We start from the raw sequence: 17,401 nt of genomic DNA, 5'->3' as shown, positions 1-17,401 counted from the left end.
TATTTGAGAAGAGCAACACCATCTCCGCCTCCTTCTTCCATTCTACAATTGGACTCAACATTCTTACCTTGAATCGTAACAGTTAACCCTTTCACTACCACACCAAAGAGTGGTTAACCATTTCACTACCACACTACAAAGGATTAACGCTTTCACTACCACACTATAGAAGGTTAACTTTTCACTACCACACTACAGAAAGGTTAACCATTGGCGGCTGGGTGGCGCAGCAGACCAACGCGAGAGACACTGGTATTGAATCCGGCTGCCAGCGTTGCCTCCGGCTTGGCCGGCCGCCATACTGAGTCAGCGGGAGGGAAGCCGGTGGGGTGGTATTCTAGTCGTTCTAACAGCGACTCCTACAGGTCGGTCAGGGCACCTGCACAGCGAGGGAGGGAGATGGTGAGGGTAGTGTGACCTGCCACCAGTGGTGCAGTGGTGGTGCCACGTGGTGCCACATCGTCCCAGCACTTTTCTGAGCAGAAGTACGTGCACGGATGTGCACGCGCGTGCACACAAAAATGCGTTCGCAACTTTCACTCGACTCGTCGTCCGTCACCTAGGCTATCACCTAGTCTTTGCATAAGCATAATAGCATAGCAATAGCATACCAATAGCATAACAAAGAACGATAAGTGCAAAACCAAAATACAAGCCCTGTGGGGGTTTGCTTGAGCTGTGGAACCAAATGGTCCCGACTGGAAGGATGAGACATTTCTTAAGTTGTGCTTCAGAAGGAAACTGTCCTTCCGTAAACTGTAAAGTTACATTGTTAATTTAGTTTGTATTTACTTTTCTAGTTTAAGTTAATTCAATTAAAGAAATTGTAACTACAATATTGTATCTACAATTACATTTAAAACATTGTTTGTTTTTCAACCATATCTGTTGACAATATAATTTCTTTATATATTGAAGGCTACATCCTGCTACCTTTTTCAGCTTCTCGAGTCTATTTCAAGGCAATATTTACAAAAACTAAACTAAAACTAGTAATTTCCTATACAAACATGTTTCCTACTATTTATGCACAATAATCATCTGCTCTGTGCGCACGCGAGGGAACATGTATGCGCGTGCGCGCGCGGGAGCACAGCTGCACAGCTGCTGGCTGTCTCCTATGTCTCGGAGGAAGCATCTGATAGACTTCAGGGCTCCCTAGACCGACCAGTGGGGGGCACATGCAAGAAACGACCAGGAAGGGGAGGGGGGAATCGGCATAACGACAAAAATTTGGGATTGGAGAAAAAACACAGAGAAAAAGTGGATCAAAAAAATAAAATAAAGGTTAACCATTTCACTACCACACTACAGAAGGTTAATCTTTCACTACCACATTACAGAAGGTTAACTGTGGTAGTGAAGGGTTAATCTTATGTAGTGTGTAGTGCTCCGAGCAGCGAACTGCCCCGCTTCCCATAGAAAATTTATCGTGGGTCCACTTCAGGAACCGTGCCGGGGGGAGAAAAGAGAGCTACAACAGCGGCCTCTTACAGCGTTGAGTCCACAGAGCTGGTAGCAGGCCATGGTGACGATGACTGTGATGATCTGCCAGCGGACCGACGGGTTCCTCAGCAGCTGGACGACGGAGACGGTCTCCAGGCTGTTCTGGGCTCTGCCCTCAGCGTGAACCTCCTCCAGCTCCCTGGACACGTCCTGCTTACCCAGGAACCTCTGGAAGGCTGACACACACACACACACACACACACACACACACACACACACACACACACACACACACACACACACACACACACACACACACACACACACACACACACACACACACACACACACACACACACACACACACACACACACACACACACACACACATGCACATATTTTAATACACGTGCACATAACGTCACAGTGACCAATCGCACCCACTCTTATTGTCTGGGACCAAATACGGCCACGCCCCATTCCCAGTAAAAAGTGGGAATCTCTAGAATGAGTTTCGGGCGACGCTGTATACGGAAGTGACTCAGGTTACGATAGACAACACTTTCTGTTGTCAGTAGATGGCAGCATTGGTTTAAAATTAAAAGGTGAAAATGTTGAAAACTACAACAATACACTTCCCAAGATCCTTAGCACAGGTCACAGGTCACTGGGATGTGTCTATTCTCCGACGTGATCTGAACATCGATAAACTATTACTGCAGCCTCAGTATAGTGACCGCAAATGGTAAACTAATTATCTTAACAAAAGTGCGCTGGTAGCGTTACATATGTTGTCTAAAGGGGGACATATGGTACCATTTAAGATTTTAATGATAATCGGCATATAAAGGACAACATAAAGCATCGTTAATTTGTAAGAAACCTCAATGAAAACGGTAATATTCGCTATTGTTATGAAAATGTGCTAGAATCCTATAAAAATGTGGACGCATTTGGTCTACGTTCCGTTAATGATAAAGAACTGTGCACGTCAACTGACATAAACAACAGTAAATAACATCAATGGTTGTGTGTGTGTCTCTATACACTGCGCTCAGACAGATTGGGCTGACCCCCCCCACCTCCAATGTACAGCCCCACCCCACCTACCCAACCTCCCCCAATGCACAGTTTCTATGTCAAATGTATATACACTCTTTTTCTGGATTTTTTTAGTATCACAAACAGTACTGTATTTGAAAATCTGGTATGTCATAAATGTATAGATGTAGCAGTACTGTCTGTATGTCGTGTGTGTCATATGATGAATTGAAAATGGGGGACCCTGATGGAAACAAGACGAAAGTCTTTCTCAGGTCTGCATCCTCTTAACAATTGTATGTATTGAGCTGTACTGTACTGTACCCATTCTGCAATCTGTTAATAAACTTTTCAATCAATCAATCAATCACATTCACTAACACATAAGCGTCACTGTTGCTTGTTCTCTCGTGAGCAGTTTGAGGAAAGGTCGGTAGCTAGCTAATAACCTTGCTAGCTTCAACTCTGCCTTCTGCGAACGCACTGCCAGGCAGCCAGGGCTTGAGAGCGGATGCCGTTTACAGACTCCTGGGCAGCCGGGCATTGACATACTGGCTGGGAGTTTGCACTTGCACTAGTGGAGAGATCTTGAACTGCACAATTGCGCCATAGCAAATATCTTGAACTGGTCTTGAATCACCAGAATGAATGGGGCTCTTCCTCTTGGGTTCATAAATGTTCACAGCAAATTCCATGGCAATCCAGCTATGAATGGTTGAGATCTACAGAGATGTATTACTGTATATCTTGGCTGTATATTTTAGAATGCATATACATATTTTAGAATGTATATCCTTGTCTGTATTTTTATTCTTATTTGTGATTTATGACTACCTAAATGTTTATTGTGAGCGATCTGTAGTGCTGAATTTCCCTCTGGATCAATAAAGTACTTCTATTCTACCATGAACAGATGCACACACACACAGGCAGGGGCGAAAACAAAACCTCCTCCAAGGAGGTAATTACAGCAAGCAACAAGTTCCGATAACCTGCTGTGTAGCTTCCCAGACAAGAGGCGCCGCCGCACAACCTTAATTCAAGAGACCAACAGTTTAATTACAGCACAAATTAGCACGTGTAGATGAGCATGCCTCTACCTCTCCCCATCAATGAAGATTATGACACCCTGCTATAATCCTCAGAACCACGCTGTGGCTGTCAAAGTGAGTGGTGGGACACAATATTGATGCTTATGTATGCGTGGTGACACATGGATGGAGCATGTTGAGAAACCACAACCCCTGTGGAGGTGGTCTATGTTGCTCTCCTACAGGTTGATGGCAGGCTATGTCACACTGTGCGGGGGGGGGGGGGGGGGGGGGGCTGACCGAGGGACATAGGTTGGTGAAGGAGTTCTCCTTCTGGTGGGGGTATTATCAGAAGAGGAAAATGGACTATACGATCTTACTGGTAGTGGTGCTGGAAGAAACCTATTCTTAAGAAATTAATTTCTTTCTTTAATTTTCTTGGAGTGGAAAACCTTTGTTGTGCATGGGTTTGAAAAGTGATATTTCTGCTGGGCAGGTAAACCCACTATTGCTAATTTCTCCGAAGTTGCCTATTGCAGCTTTAACTCTAGTTCAGGGTTTAGGACCAATCATCATACTGTGCCTGATCCATTCAACCTTCACCACATTCCATACTGTACAATCCCAACCCTGTACAACCCAACACCGGATACTATAATAATACTGGATAATGTAATAACTTTTCATAATGAAACCTTTTAATTTAGAAGGACTTTATAATGTAATACATCCAGATTATGTAATAACTTGTCAGATAATGTAATAAATATGTGGAACGGATAATGTAACAACTTTTCTTATAATAACTTATTACTTTATCCAGTGGTTGTAACATTATCCGGTACAGCATTGTATGGCTGAAATGCAAAACCTCCTATCTGCTAAATTTCGGATGGTGAGAAATTTACTTTGGATGATTCAGTCTGTCTGCAAGATATTTTCCAAAAGCCAAAAGTAGTGTATTGTATTGGGTATCCTTAAAAAATAGCATTCTGCAAGAAAACATGTTTTTTTTTTGTTTTCTCAAAAAAAGGTGACATTTTCAGATAGGAGGTTTTGCGTTTCAGCCATCGGTATGTATTGTGTGATAGTTGCTTGCACTTTTTGCACAGAATAACTTGTAGACAGAGGGAGAGACCAGTTAACTGTTGTTTCTTAGAGTATAACATTGTCAGTTATATTATCGTACTTGGCCATCGCTTCCCGCTCTTAAGCCTATCGAGATATACCTCATCTCATGTACCTATTGTACTCCATCAACGAAAACAAAAAATACGCCCATCACCTGCCGGGCCCAGCCCCTATAGAGGCGTACTCTATAAGATACTCGGCATGGTCACCAATCACCCTTCCTCTATTTCCGTTTCCATCATAAACGGTCGCAAGGCGCCTTATGTAACTAGTGCTATGAAAAGATTAGAGAAATTGCGTAATGTTGAAAGTTTACCAGAGGTTTGCTTACCCCTGGAATCTTCGGGGCATGTTTCAGCGACACGTCGGGCCTATTCTGATGTTTCCTCGTCTGGTGGCAGCAGGACAAGGAGCAGCGTTCAAGGTTTGGCTATCGAGCCGGCTTGTACACAGGTAGGCCCTGTGTCATCAGGCATTGATGTTGGTGTTAGTAATGCTGTGGAGTGTGTTTCGGCGCCAGGGGCGAGGTGCCTTGGTGAAGGTTCCACTGCAGTGGACGATTTCCTGGCTGTCCTGGAGCATGCTGCTTACACTAATGCTACTAATGCTACTGCTAATGCTAATGTTGATGCTGAAATGGGTCGTTGTTCTAATATTCCCCGCCGCGGGACGTTGCCGCTTTTCCCTCCTCTTGCCCGGTTCATTGATGAAGGTCAGTCGGTTGCTAATGTGGGGGGTTTCGCTGAGTCTTATTTACCTTTTTTACAGGTAAAAGGGCTAACAACAGGGTGCAGGCCGGGTGTACCGTGGCTACGTAGCCAGGTAGCTTTGATCCTGTGCCCCGGCGGGGATGAACGATGTCCCACCCGGCCGATGCTTGAGAGCGAATCGGCTCGGAGGGTGGCAGTATGGACGGATGAGTGGTATACTGCTGCAGGATAGTTTGTAGCGGCGGCCAGTGTTATGGCTCAGCTGTCTATTTTCCTATCCACATTGGCGTCGGGTAGTGGGGCTATGGGTCCAGCCGACATTGTAAACATGTTGCATGTTTGTGGTGTTATAGAGATCTTGACTCAGTCGCAAGCTATAACTGCGGGGAGGATTAGGATGCTATCAACGTTTGTTGTTAGGCATGTCTGGTTGGAGCACTCTCCTCTTGGGGAAGAGGATAGGTTTTCTCTCCTCACGACTCCTTTTTCCACGGAAGGACTTTTTGGTTGTTCTGTGGAGGCGCAGGCGGTTGTTGATCTGGGTCCCACACCGCCTCACGCTGTGCAGCCAGAGGTTGGAGCACGGCCTCGTCAACGACTGTGGCGAGGCCCTCGACAGGCGGCCATGTTTCCCTCGCCAGTGGTACCCTGGGCGGAGAGTCAACGGGGATCCACAAGGCCGACAGCCTTGGCGGCCGAGAGATCGCCCATTTTGGATGTATTCGGCTTGGATAATACAAGCCGTCATCATTCTGCCGCGAGCAGCCCGCTTCATGTTCAATCCTCTCTCCGTTACCCACGGAAGCGGGACTCTGATAGTTTTCCTTTGGCTGCGGGCCGCGAACCTTCTTTGAAGCGCATGCGGCCCCACTTTTCACTTCTCATGGGGACAGGGGCTGACACCCAGTTGATGGCTGAGCCTGGATCTGTCCGTGAGAATGTTTTGCTGTCGCGTGGCTCCTGCACCACACGTTGTGTGATGGGTGAGCCTGGTGTTAAGGCTGCCACTAGCTACAGTGGTCAGCAGGGGGACTCAAGGCCTCTTCTGTTGAATGCACAGCAAGGGTTACCCCGGCCTCGCCTTCGCCAGGCGGGGTGTCACGCTGACGCCTCCCACTCCCGTGAGAGCGGCAGTGGTCTGCAAAGAAGATTTGGGTGATAGCAATATCACTGCAGGGCTACGGCGTGTAGGAGCCCATGGGGTCCTCATGCCTTGCGTGTCTAGCTGTAGAACAACTCCTCAGCATGCGCTAGAGGGGTGTTCAGGGGGGGGTGTGTGTCAACCAGTTTGATGACAGCTTCTCCCGTATCAAACCGGCCCTTTCTGTCGGGGTCCCCCCTTGGGTGCGTCGCACAGCGGGAGGGACCGGGCCAACTATCTACTGTTCCTTGCGGCCCAGTGTCAGTTGACGGCGGGTGCGCTGTGGGATTATTTTCACATATGGCGACAAGAATGCCGTTTGGAGGGGTGGATAGAGAGAATGTTGAAGGAGGGGCTTGTGTTGCAGTTCGCACAACCCCACCCTCCGTTCTCAGGTTTGGTGCCGACCCTATTGTCAGGGTCAGAAGCAGTGACAGCCCTGGCCGACGAGATCCAATCTCTGTTGGCGAAGCAGGCCGTAGTCGTGGTCCAGAGAGAGGACGCGATGTCAGGCGTCTACTCCTGTTATTTTCTGGTGCCCAAGAAAAAGGGGGGGGGGGGTCAGACCTATACTGGATCTGTCCGCGTTCAATCGGTTGATTGTAGCGAGACCGTTCAGGATGTTGACCGTCAAACTCCTTCTGCTTGCTGTCAGAAGGGGAGACTGGTTCACCTCCATAGACCTGAAGGATGCGTATTTTCACATCCCGATTTTCCCTCCTCACAGGAAGTTCCTGCGGTTCCTGTTTCAGGGCGTAGCGTACGAGTACCAGAGGTTGCCGTTCGGCTATTCTCTGGCTCCCCGCACATTCACCAAGTGCGTAGCGACTGCGCTGGAGCCTCTACATCGTCGGGGAATACGGGTTCTATTCTATCTCGATGACATTCTACTCCTCAGTCGTTCGGAGGAGGTTGCCAGGTCTCATACCAGGCTAGTGGTGGAATTCCTCACCAGGCTGGGTTTTGCTGTGAACTGGAAGAAGAGTACGCCTCTTCCCAGTCAACAAGTGGAGTACTTGGGCTTGACGTTGAGGTCAAGGCCCATGATTGTAACCCTCTCGGAGCAGCGGCGGGTGTCTATCCTTCACACGCTCGGGGGTTTCCGTCTGGGAGGGACGGTCACGGCGCTGCAAGTGATGCGCCTGCTCGGTATGATGGCATCTGCTCACACGGTGGTTCCTCTTGGCCTCCTCTTCATGAGGAGGATACAGAGGTGGTTTTTCTCTATGGGAATAGATCCGGTGAGGGACAAATGGAAACGGTTGACAGTTCCTTTGTCGATATGGGGAGATATCGCCCATTGGAGGAGGCTGGGTATCCTCACCATTGGGGTCCCCATGGGCAGCAGGCGCTCACACGTCACGGTCTTCACCGACGCCTCTCTCACGGGTTGGGGAGGGACGTGTCGGACCCACGCAGTGGGGGGGCAGCTGGACGAAGGTCCGTGCTGGCCCGTCTACCCCGCACATCAATGTGTTGGAATTGAAGGCGGTCCTCCTGGTCCTCAAACGGTTCGACCACCTGGTGGTAGGCGAGCACGTTATGGTCAGAACGGACAGTATGACGGCAGCGGCGTATATCAACAGGCAGGGTGGGACTCGTTCCATCTGCCTGCACCGGGCGGCGGTCGAACTTTGGCTGTGGGCATCTCGCAGGCTGCGCAGTCTGAGGGCGCTCCACATCCCTGGTGCAGAGAATGTGGGCGCGGATATGATGTCTCGGGGCGGTCCTCGTTACGACGAGTGGGAACTCCGCCCCGACATAGTCAGGCAGATCTGGGATCGCTTCGGGGAGGCCTCGGTAGATTTGTTTGCGAGCCGACGCTCTCACAAGTGCCCCTTGTGGTTCTCGGTCAGTCGAGCAGATCATCCCCCCTTGGGGGTGGATGCCTTCTCGATCTTTCCATGGCCGCCCGGTCTTCTGTACGCCTTTCCTCCTGTACAGCTGTTGGGTCAGCTGTTGGAGCGGATACGGAGGGAGCGCAGGACGGTGATCCTGGTCGCGCCAAACCGGGGCACGGCAGTGTGGTTCCCGGTCTTGATCCAGCTACTGGTCGCTCCGCCTTGGGTTATTCCTTGGTCGGCGACGGCCCTCTCTCAGCAACACGGGTCGCTGTTCCAGTACCCGGTGTTGAGCCAACGCCTGTTGGTGTGGCTGGTGGGAGGGTAAGTCTGGAGAGGATGGACCCTTCTGTGGTTAATACCATCCGGAATGCGCATGCTCCCTCCACTGTTGCGCTTTACGCGGGCAGATGGCGTATGTTCCAAGAGTGGTGTAAGGCGGGGGGCCGGGACCCAGTCTCCTGCCCCCTGGATGCTGTCCTTGGTTACCTCCAGTCTCTCCTTGGTAGACTGTCGGCTTCGACAGTGAGGGTATATGCAGCAGCTATATCCTCCTATCATGAGGGGTTTGAGGGGGATGTCTTGTTCAGCCACCCTCTTGTGAAGCGTTTCCTGCTTGGCGCTCGACGCATTAAGCCGGTGCAACGCTCTTTGGCTCCGAGTTGGGATCTTCAATTGGTCCTCGGTCGGTTGTCCTTGGCCCCGTTTGAGCCGCTTGAGCAAGCGCCGTTGGGACGGCTGTCTTTCAAGACCGCGTTCTTGCTGGCTGTCACCTCCGCTAAACGCGTGGGTGAGCTCTGTGCTCTTTCAGTACAACCAGAGTGCCTGTCTTTTTGTTCCGATTGCGGTACCACTCTGCGGCCTAATCCTGCTTTCGTGCCGAAAAATATCCGGAGTTCCTTCCGCTCCAGGGATATTGTGGTTCAGGCGTTTCATCCGCCTCCTCACGGTAGTGAGTTAGATGCGGGCCTTCACCTGTCATGTCCGGTCCGTGCTTTGGGAATTTACCTCAGCCGTACTCAGGACCTCAGGGTTACCGATCAGCTTTTTGTCTGTCACGGTGGTTCTCGTGCCGGTAAGGCACTATCGAAACAGCGCCTGTCCCATTGGTTGTGCGAGGGCATTGCCCTCTGCTACACGTTGGCCGGGCTGGATCCTCCTGGGGGCGTCAGGGCGCACTCCACTCGTGGGGTGGTTGCCTCTGCCGCTCTGCTGGGTGGGGCCTCGGTGGAGGACATCTGTGCTGCAGCTTCATGGTCCTCCCCGGGCCCCTTTGTAAGGTTTTACCTCATGGACAGGTCTCCCAGGCGGTTCTGGGGTCTGTGGCCTTTCCTGCTTCCCGTCCTTTGGTAGGGTAGCAGGAGTGTGTGGGTATGGGCCACAGTGTGTTGGGTCACACGTGGTGCCGCCTGTGCTGTGTGTTCAAGGGGTTCTAGTTCCCTCTTGCTCGCACTCGGGTGGAGTTGACTGCGCCCCCCCTTCATTAGGAAGGATGGGGTGTGACGGGACTCCCCAACCCCTTGATGTGGGCTTACGGGTCCTCAGGGGGTACATATGTCGGGCCTCGCGTCCGCTCTACCCCATATCTCGATAGGCTTAAGAGCGGGACGCGATGGCCAAGTACGATAATATAACGACAGGTTATGTATATAACCTAGTTATATGAGTACTGGCTAAGCGTCCCGCTCTTAAGCGGCCCTGAGTTCCCTTGGGAAATCTTTTCCTGGAAACGGGTTTTTTGCGAGGAAGAGTGTTTGGTGACCATGCCGAGTATCTTATAGAGTACGCCTCTATAGGGGCGGGGCCCGGCAGGTGATGGGCGTATTTTTTTTTCGTTGATAAAATACAATAGGTACATGAGATGAGGTATATCTCGATAGGCTTAAGAGCGGGACGCTTAGCCAGTACTCATATAATCGTTAATGTGGTACAGATAACCTTTATGTAGTAAATACTAATGTAGCTATGTTTAATCTTGTTCACATCTAGTTTGATCTTATACTAATACACCCATTGCATATGTGTCTAAGCACAATCTAGGCCTTCATCCATCAATTACCTACCCTACCGTATTATACATTCTTCCAGTAGTTTACATTGTACAATAAAACCTTTTTCATGAGCCTATTTCATAAACCTATGCATTTAAAAGGTATTTTCTTCAGCAATTATCTTAATTACATTAATACTGTGCTGCCTGCTGCACAGTATTGTGTTTGTAGGTGAAGTATTTACCCACCTTGTTTAAAAACCAGGACATGCCCAAGAGAAAGTTGTATGTATTGTAGTTGAAATCCAACACAAGAGATTCCAGCTAATCTCTTAGTTGCAACAAGACTGTGCCAGTAAGACATGTTTTATGTTTATTCGTGACAACGGGAAAATGGAGTTTGTTTACAGTGGCGACTCACGGCCCTAGTGGTCTAGAGCAGTGGTTCCCAAAGTCGGGGTCGCGACCCAAAGGTGGGCCCCGAGAAGCCACGGGAGGGCCGCGAGATGATTTCCAAAAAAAAGAAGAAAAAAAATCATGTTTTTTTTTTTTTTCATGCCACTGAACTTAGAAGCAGGCCAGGACAGTGTTTCTAGTTGTATTCTAAAATTCTATTCTATTGTATTCTAAAATGTGACTATATGGTTTTATATTAACTTAATAAATAAACAAAAACGAAAAATCTACTTATTTCAACGAACATTTCAAACAGATTATGCACATAAAACGCTGAAAACAACCGAAGCAACAACAGTATTTTAATGAGGCTATTATTATTATCATTATTATTTTGCAACAAGTTAGCCCTCTCATAAATAGCACATATAAATGAATAACTAACTTGAACTAACTTAATAGGATTGAAGTGATATTTGGCTTAAAAAATCGGTCGCCTGGCAAAAAAAACGTGCATTGGGCCGCGGCTCTCTGACGCCTTATTTTCTGGGTCCCGGCCTGAAAAGTTTGGGAACCCCTGGTCTAGAGGCGGGCATAGATTCATTTTTTTAATCTAGATTAATCTATCTGCAATCATGGAGTTAATCTAGATTAATCTAGATTAAAATGGCTCATTTGAAGTCTGCCGAAGGCATTACAAATATGTGAGATGGGCTCATGTGTCCTTACTTTTTCTTTCCTCCTTACGTTTCTCAGGCCAGGTGGCCCATTACACCATGAGCCCATCTCCCGTTTGCAAAATGCATTACAGAATGTTTGAAAAAGCTGTTTTGCTATGATGATTGGTAATGAAATATCAAAATAATGTTCAATAAGATGTACTTGTGTTTAATAAATTGTTTTATTCAGAACACAAATAATGTTACCAGTACAGTCACTATGTGACATGGCTTCACTCAATCAGTGACAGTCACCCACACAGTCTACGAGTGGCAGACAGAGAGAGATATAGAGAGATTGAGGGGGATACTAATTAATTTCGCCGCGGGGGGCATAATCCCACGGGACAATGCATTGGTAACTTGTTTCAAATGAAAATATAAACCTCTGTGAATATTATTGCACGGATCGGAATACGGGCGTGCGCGTGGGAGCATGCGCAAAGATATTTTGACAGTGATATGCGAGTGCTCCCTCCTGAGAGTGAGAGAGAGATAGAGAGAGAGAGGGACACACAGAGCATTTACAGACACACACACACACAGTCACACACACAGAGTAATTCGACCAGGTATACATCAGCTAATGTAATTGGCTCCCAGACCCAACTTTGAGAATAGATTAACGGCGTTAATTTTTTTATCGCGCGATAAGAGTCCGCCGTTAACTTAGCCCGGTAACGACGTTAATGGCCCGGCCTTAAGAACATAACTATTGCAGCTTTAAGCTTTGCCTTGTATTGTATGGAAGGACTGGGAGCTGGATGACAAGACAGGAGATTAGGTGGGGCGAGAGAGAACATGCTGTTACTGTCTGCTGCCAGGGTGGACGATAATTGGATGCTACAAGACCACACCACAGGATCCGTGGGTGTGATGACGACAACCGCACCCCCCCCCCCCCCCTCCCTCCAACAGCCCTTGAGCCTATCACACGTGCCAGCTCCATATATCTGACGTAAAAGCTAAATGTGCTCTTGTCTTGATCTACAGTTGAAGGAACACAAGTAGATTCTCACCTTGATTACTGACACACAGAAATAACAAAGGAGAAGCTGAGTAGATCCGTGTACAATCCCATGCTGCACCAGAGTGCTTTTTAGCAGCCCAGGGGGCAATTGTGTTCGAGGATGATTTTTACATTAACAACCTTGGTTCTCCGAATACCACCTGTATTAATAATGTAATGTAAGTGGTAAATGGACTGCATTTATATAGCGCTTTTATCCAAAGCCCTTTACAACTTGTGCCTTACATTCACCCATTCAGTCACACATTCACACACCGACGGGGGAGGTGACCATGCAAGGTGCCGACCTGCTCATCAGGAGCAATTAGGGGTTAAGTGTTCAGCTGAAGCTCAAGGACACTTCGACACGCTGCCCAGGAGGAGCGAGAATTGAACCGGAAACCTTCTGATTATCCGATGACTGCTCTACCTCCAAAAAGCTTTTTAAAAAGAAAAGCTGCTGTATGGTTTTTGATCATTTGGAATGAGGACCATGTAGATTCAACCACGTACAAATGATTGTTTTGGAATGAGGACCATGTAGATTCAACTGTGAGGATTCGCCTGTTCCCTGAGCTTTTCCCTGTCTACTCTCCTTCACCAGCCCCCACCCTTGCGAGATTTTTCCCTGTCTACTCTCCTTCACCAGCCCCCACCCTTGGACTACCTTCACGCAGCTGTCATAGTTTGTGATTAGCGCCCCAGAGGGCTTTATATACCTGGACCTCCCTTCCAGTCCTGGTCGGGTCGTTCTGTGTTCATGGAGTTCTGTACGTTACCATCCTGTACGTTACCATCACCTGCCGCGTCTCCGGCGTGAGACGACGTGCCAGCCATCACCACCTGTCGCCGTTTGCCTGGAGTGGGACACCGTCTTCGCTCTCTAATTCTCTACGGGAGGTTTTCCAGTGTTCCCACTTGACTCTAGTGTTTTTGTGTTTTCCCTTAAAGGGACTGTGCCACTTTTTGTTCTATAATAAATATTTGCCCCGTTTTGGCTTACTCTCATACCTGTCTTGTGTTGTGCGATTGGGGTCGGTTACAAACCATAACATCAACCACGTACAAATTATCGTTTGGAATGAGGACCATGTAGATTCAACCACGTACAAATGACGTTTAATAATAAAATCGGTCAGACAAAGTGAGGACCATTTAAGAGATAAGATAAGATATTCCTTTATTGATCCCCTTGGGGAAATTCAGGCATCATAGCAGCATGGGGGGGAGGGGGGAGGGGTACAGGTAGTAAAACAACACAGTATACAGGTAGTAAAAGACAACACAGGCAGTGTAAACAATTTGATCAATATGGTCAATATAATTTACTATCTGACTAGCTGAGGAATATTCACATTATTCACAGTGTCACATGAGGTGCAGTATGCAAGAGGTAGTGTTATAATAATTTACTATCTACTGAGTATACATTAATCAAAGTACCAGGGTAGTCTACTTTGTCCCCCTTGGGTTCCTATAAGTCCCAGGTCAATGTCTGGTAGCAGTCGCTGTCGCTGCCCCCTGTTGTGGGGCCTGGAGGCTGCTAGTCGCTGCCCACTGTTGTGGAGCCTGATGGCCGCTGGTATGAAGGACTGTCCGAGGCGGTTAGTTGAGTGTCGGGGGGGGATGAGTCTGTGGCTGAACGAGCTTCTCATCTTGACTAGCTCGTCGTAGAGGGGGTGGTAGGGGTTCTCCATGATGGCATCCAGCTTCCTTATCATCCCCCTCTCTACCATCACCTCAAGTCTAGGTAGCTCGACTCCCACCACGGAGCTAGCCTTCCTCACCAGCTTGTTGAGCTTGTTGGTGTCCCTTGAGTTGATGTAGCCTCCCCAGCATGCCACAGCATAGAAGAGGATGCTGGCCACAACAGACTGGTAAAAAGACTGCAGCAGTTTGTTGCACACATTGAAGGACCTGAGTCTCCTCAGGAAGAACAGCCTGCTCTGTCCCTTCCTGTAGAGGGCCTCTGTGTTGTCCGACCAGTCCAGTTTATTGTTCAGGTGTACCCCAAGGAACTTGTATGAGTCCACCATCTCCACATCCACCCCTCGGATGGAGATGGGAATCGGGGGGGGCCTCTTCTTGCCCCTCCGGAAGTCCACCACCAGCTCCTTGGTCTTACTGGTGTTGAGTTGGAGGTGGTTGCTGTCGCTCCACCCCACGAAGCTCTCCACCAGGGCTCTGTACTCCTCCTCATCATCGTCGGTGATGTAGCTTAATAGGAGTCGTCTGAGAACTTCTGCAGGTGGCACCCGCTGGAGTTGCGGCAGAAGTCTGAGGTGTAGAGGGTGAAGAGGAAGGGTGACAGCACAGTTCCCTGGGGGGCGCCGGTGTTGCTCACCAGTACGTCAGACTGACTGTCCTTTAGTCTGACGTACTGTGGCCTCTCAGTGAGGTAGTCCTTGATCCAGGCCACCAAGCCGTGCTCCAGCTGCATCGCAGAGAGCTTCTCCGCTAGCAGTGACGGCTGGATGGTGTTGAAGGCGCTGGAGAAATCAAAGAACATGATCCTCACTGAGCTGCGCGGCTTCTCCAGGTGCGTGTACGCTCTGTGGAGCATGTAGATGATGGCATCCTCCACCCCGATGTTTGCCTGGTATGCAAACTGCAGGGGGTCGAGGGAGTCACGCACCAGGGGCTTGAGGTGTTGCAGGACCAGTCTCTCAAACGTCTTCATGACGTGTGACGTCAGAGCGACTGGCCTGTAGTCGTTGGGGGTGCTGGGACGTCCCTTCTTGGGCACCGGGACAATGCAGGAGGTCTTCCAGAGCTGGGGCACCTTCTCCAGCCTCAGGGAGAGGTTGAAAAGATGCTGGAGCGGTGCTGCCAGCTGCTCTGCACATACCTTGAGCACCCTGGGATTGGTGTTGTCCGGTCCTCTGGCCTTGTTTACATTAATTTTGGAGAGCTGCCTACTGACCTGACTGGTTGTGATCGTCAGGGTTGGGGGTGGTGGGCAGTCTGCTGGTGTTGGGGGTGGGGTGCCGTTGCTGATGGGTGTGGGGGGGTGGGGGGTGGGGGGGCTGCTTTGTAGGTGTGATCTATTGCTGGTGTCGATGGGTGGGGGGAGGGGTGTGGGGAGGCCACTCTGGTCAAAGCGGTTGAAAAACGAGTTGAACTCGTTTGCACGCTCTGGAGGGCCCTCCACAGCTGTGCCCTGCTGTTTGAAACCAGTGATCTTCCTGACCCCCGCCCACACCTCCCTGGTGTTGTTGGCCTGTAGTCTGCCCTCCAGCCTGTCCTTGTAGCTGACCTTGGCTGCCCTTAGCTCTTTTTTGAGCTCCCTTTGGACAGCCCTGGCCTGCTCAGTGTCCCCTGCCATGAAGGCCCTCTTTTTCCTGTTTAGCAGGTGTTTAATGTCCTTGCTAATCCAGGGTTTATTGTTTGAGAAGCAGCGTACCCTCTTTGTGGGTACGATGCTCTCCTCACAGAACCTGATGTAGTCTGTGATGCAGTGGGATAGTCCATCAATGTCATCACCGTAAGCCCTCTCAAACATATCCCAGTCCGTCGACCTGAAACACTCCTGTAGCTCCTCCTCGACGTCGTCAGACCACTGTGGGACAGACATGGTGGTCGGAGGCTGTCTCTTAATGAGAGGCGTGTATGTGGATACAAGCCTCACAAGGTTGTGGTCTGACTGGCCGAGGGGGGGCAGGGAAGTCGCACTGAAAGCCTCCTTCACGTTAGCATACAGGAGGTCCAGAGTTTTGTCTCCCCTGGTTTTGCAGGTGACATACTGGGTGAAGTTTGTCAGGGTCTTGTTCAGTCTGACATGGTTGAAGTCCCCATTGATAAAAATAAATGCATCCGGGTGTTTTGTCTGAAGCGCCGCGACGGTGGAGTGTATGACGTCACTCGCCTGCGCCGCCGCCGCGCTGGGAGGGATGTAAACAGTGAGAGCCAGGACGTGTGTTATTTCTCGCGGTAAATAGTATGGCCGCAGACTCAGTGCCAATAGTTCAATGTCGGGGGAACAGATACGTTCCTTAATGGTGATGTGCCCCGGGTGGCACCATTTGGAGTTCACAAAGACAACAAGCCCTCCGCCTCTCCGCTTGCCGCTCTGTTTACTCCGGTCGGCGCGCACCACCGTGAAACCCTCCTGTTCTATTGCACTGTCCGGGATGTTCTCGTTCAGCCAGGATTCGGTGAAGCACAGTAGGCTTGCCTCCTTGTACTCACGCTGGTTGATCATCAGGGCTGAGAGCTCGTCGGTCTTGTTGACCAGCGATCGCACGTTCCCCATGACGACAGCGGGCAGGTAAGGCTTGAATCTCCTGCTGTCCTCTCTCCTGTCCTTCACGCTCGTGCCAGCTCGATTTCCCCGTCTGCGAATCCTTATTTCGGCTGGTAGATTCCTCGGTGGTTCTGCAACTCTGTTTCGAAAGCAGAGGAGAGCCTCCCTCGGGTAAACCAGCCCGCCGTTGTTGCTGTTGTTGTTGTTGTTGTTTTTTACACTCGACCATTAAATTATGTTCTTATTGAACATAATCCCTTTGAAGCTCCTCTGATTGGTTAGAATGCAGAGGCTCGCTGTGAAACTTTAGAATGGAATATCTCTGCACTGCTGATACACTGGTCGATGAAACTCAGTCGCAGTAGACTGTGAGTCAGTGTGTCCACGTTAAGATGTGTTTTGAAGCCAAATTCACAGATAAAATCTTACATATAGCAGCTTTAAAGGTGTCCAGTGGAGTTTTTGTCCACTAGTTGCTGAAATTGCCACTATAGGAGGACACGTTTTTTCTTCACAAAAACGAAAGTGAAACTTAACACGGAAGATAAACAGTGCGAGAGCAAACAAAACAGCAAACGTGGAGGTTATGAGGTACAGTATGTATTCAGCTTGAAGACTATACAATAATAGAAAACTCAGTTTATTCAGGTGGAAATGTGAATGTAAACAAAAGCGATCTGTTATTCTATATGAATTGAAAATG

At 49.2% G+C, this 17,401-nt stretch overlaps 1 protein-coding gene across 1 annotated transcript in view; it reads right to left on the bottom strand.

Moving 5' to 3' along the window:
- slc2a9l2 (solute carrier family 2 member 9, like 2) overlaps window positions 1-17,401 on the bottom strand; it is a gene marked incomplete at both ends in the record, with an annotated part of 722,296 nt that overhangs the window by 439,023 nt on the left and 265,872 nt on the right. Inside the window, one exon of the mRNA XM_084315784.1 lies at window positions 1,495-1,682. Coding sequence (XP_084171910.1) covers window positions 1,495-1,682 — 188 coding nt within the window. The remainder of the gene's footprint in view (window positions 1-1,494; window positions 1,683-17,401) is intronic.

The sequence above is a fragment of the Notolepis coatsorum genome, assembly GCF_963971535.1.
Source record: "Notolepis coatsorum genome assembly, chromosome: 6".
Classification (NCBI taxonomy): domain Eukaryota; kingdom Metazoa; phylum Chordata; class Actinopteri; order Aulopiformes; family Paralepididae; genus Notolepis; species Notolepis coatsorum.
The sequence above is the reverse complement of the archived record's forward strand: the minus strand, read 5'-3'. Positions and strand labels throughout refer to the sequence as shown.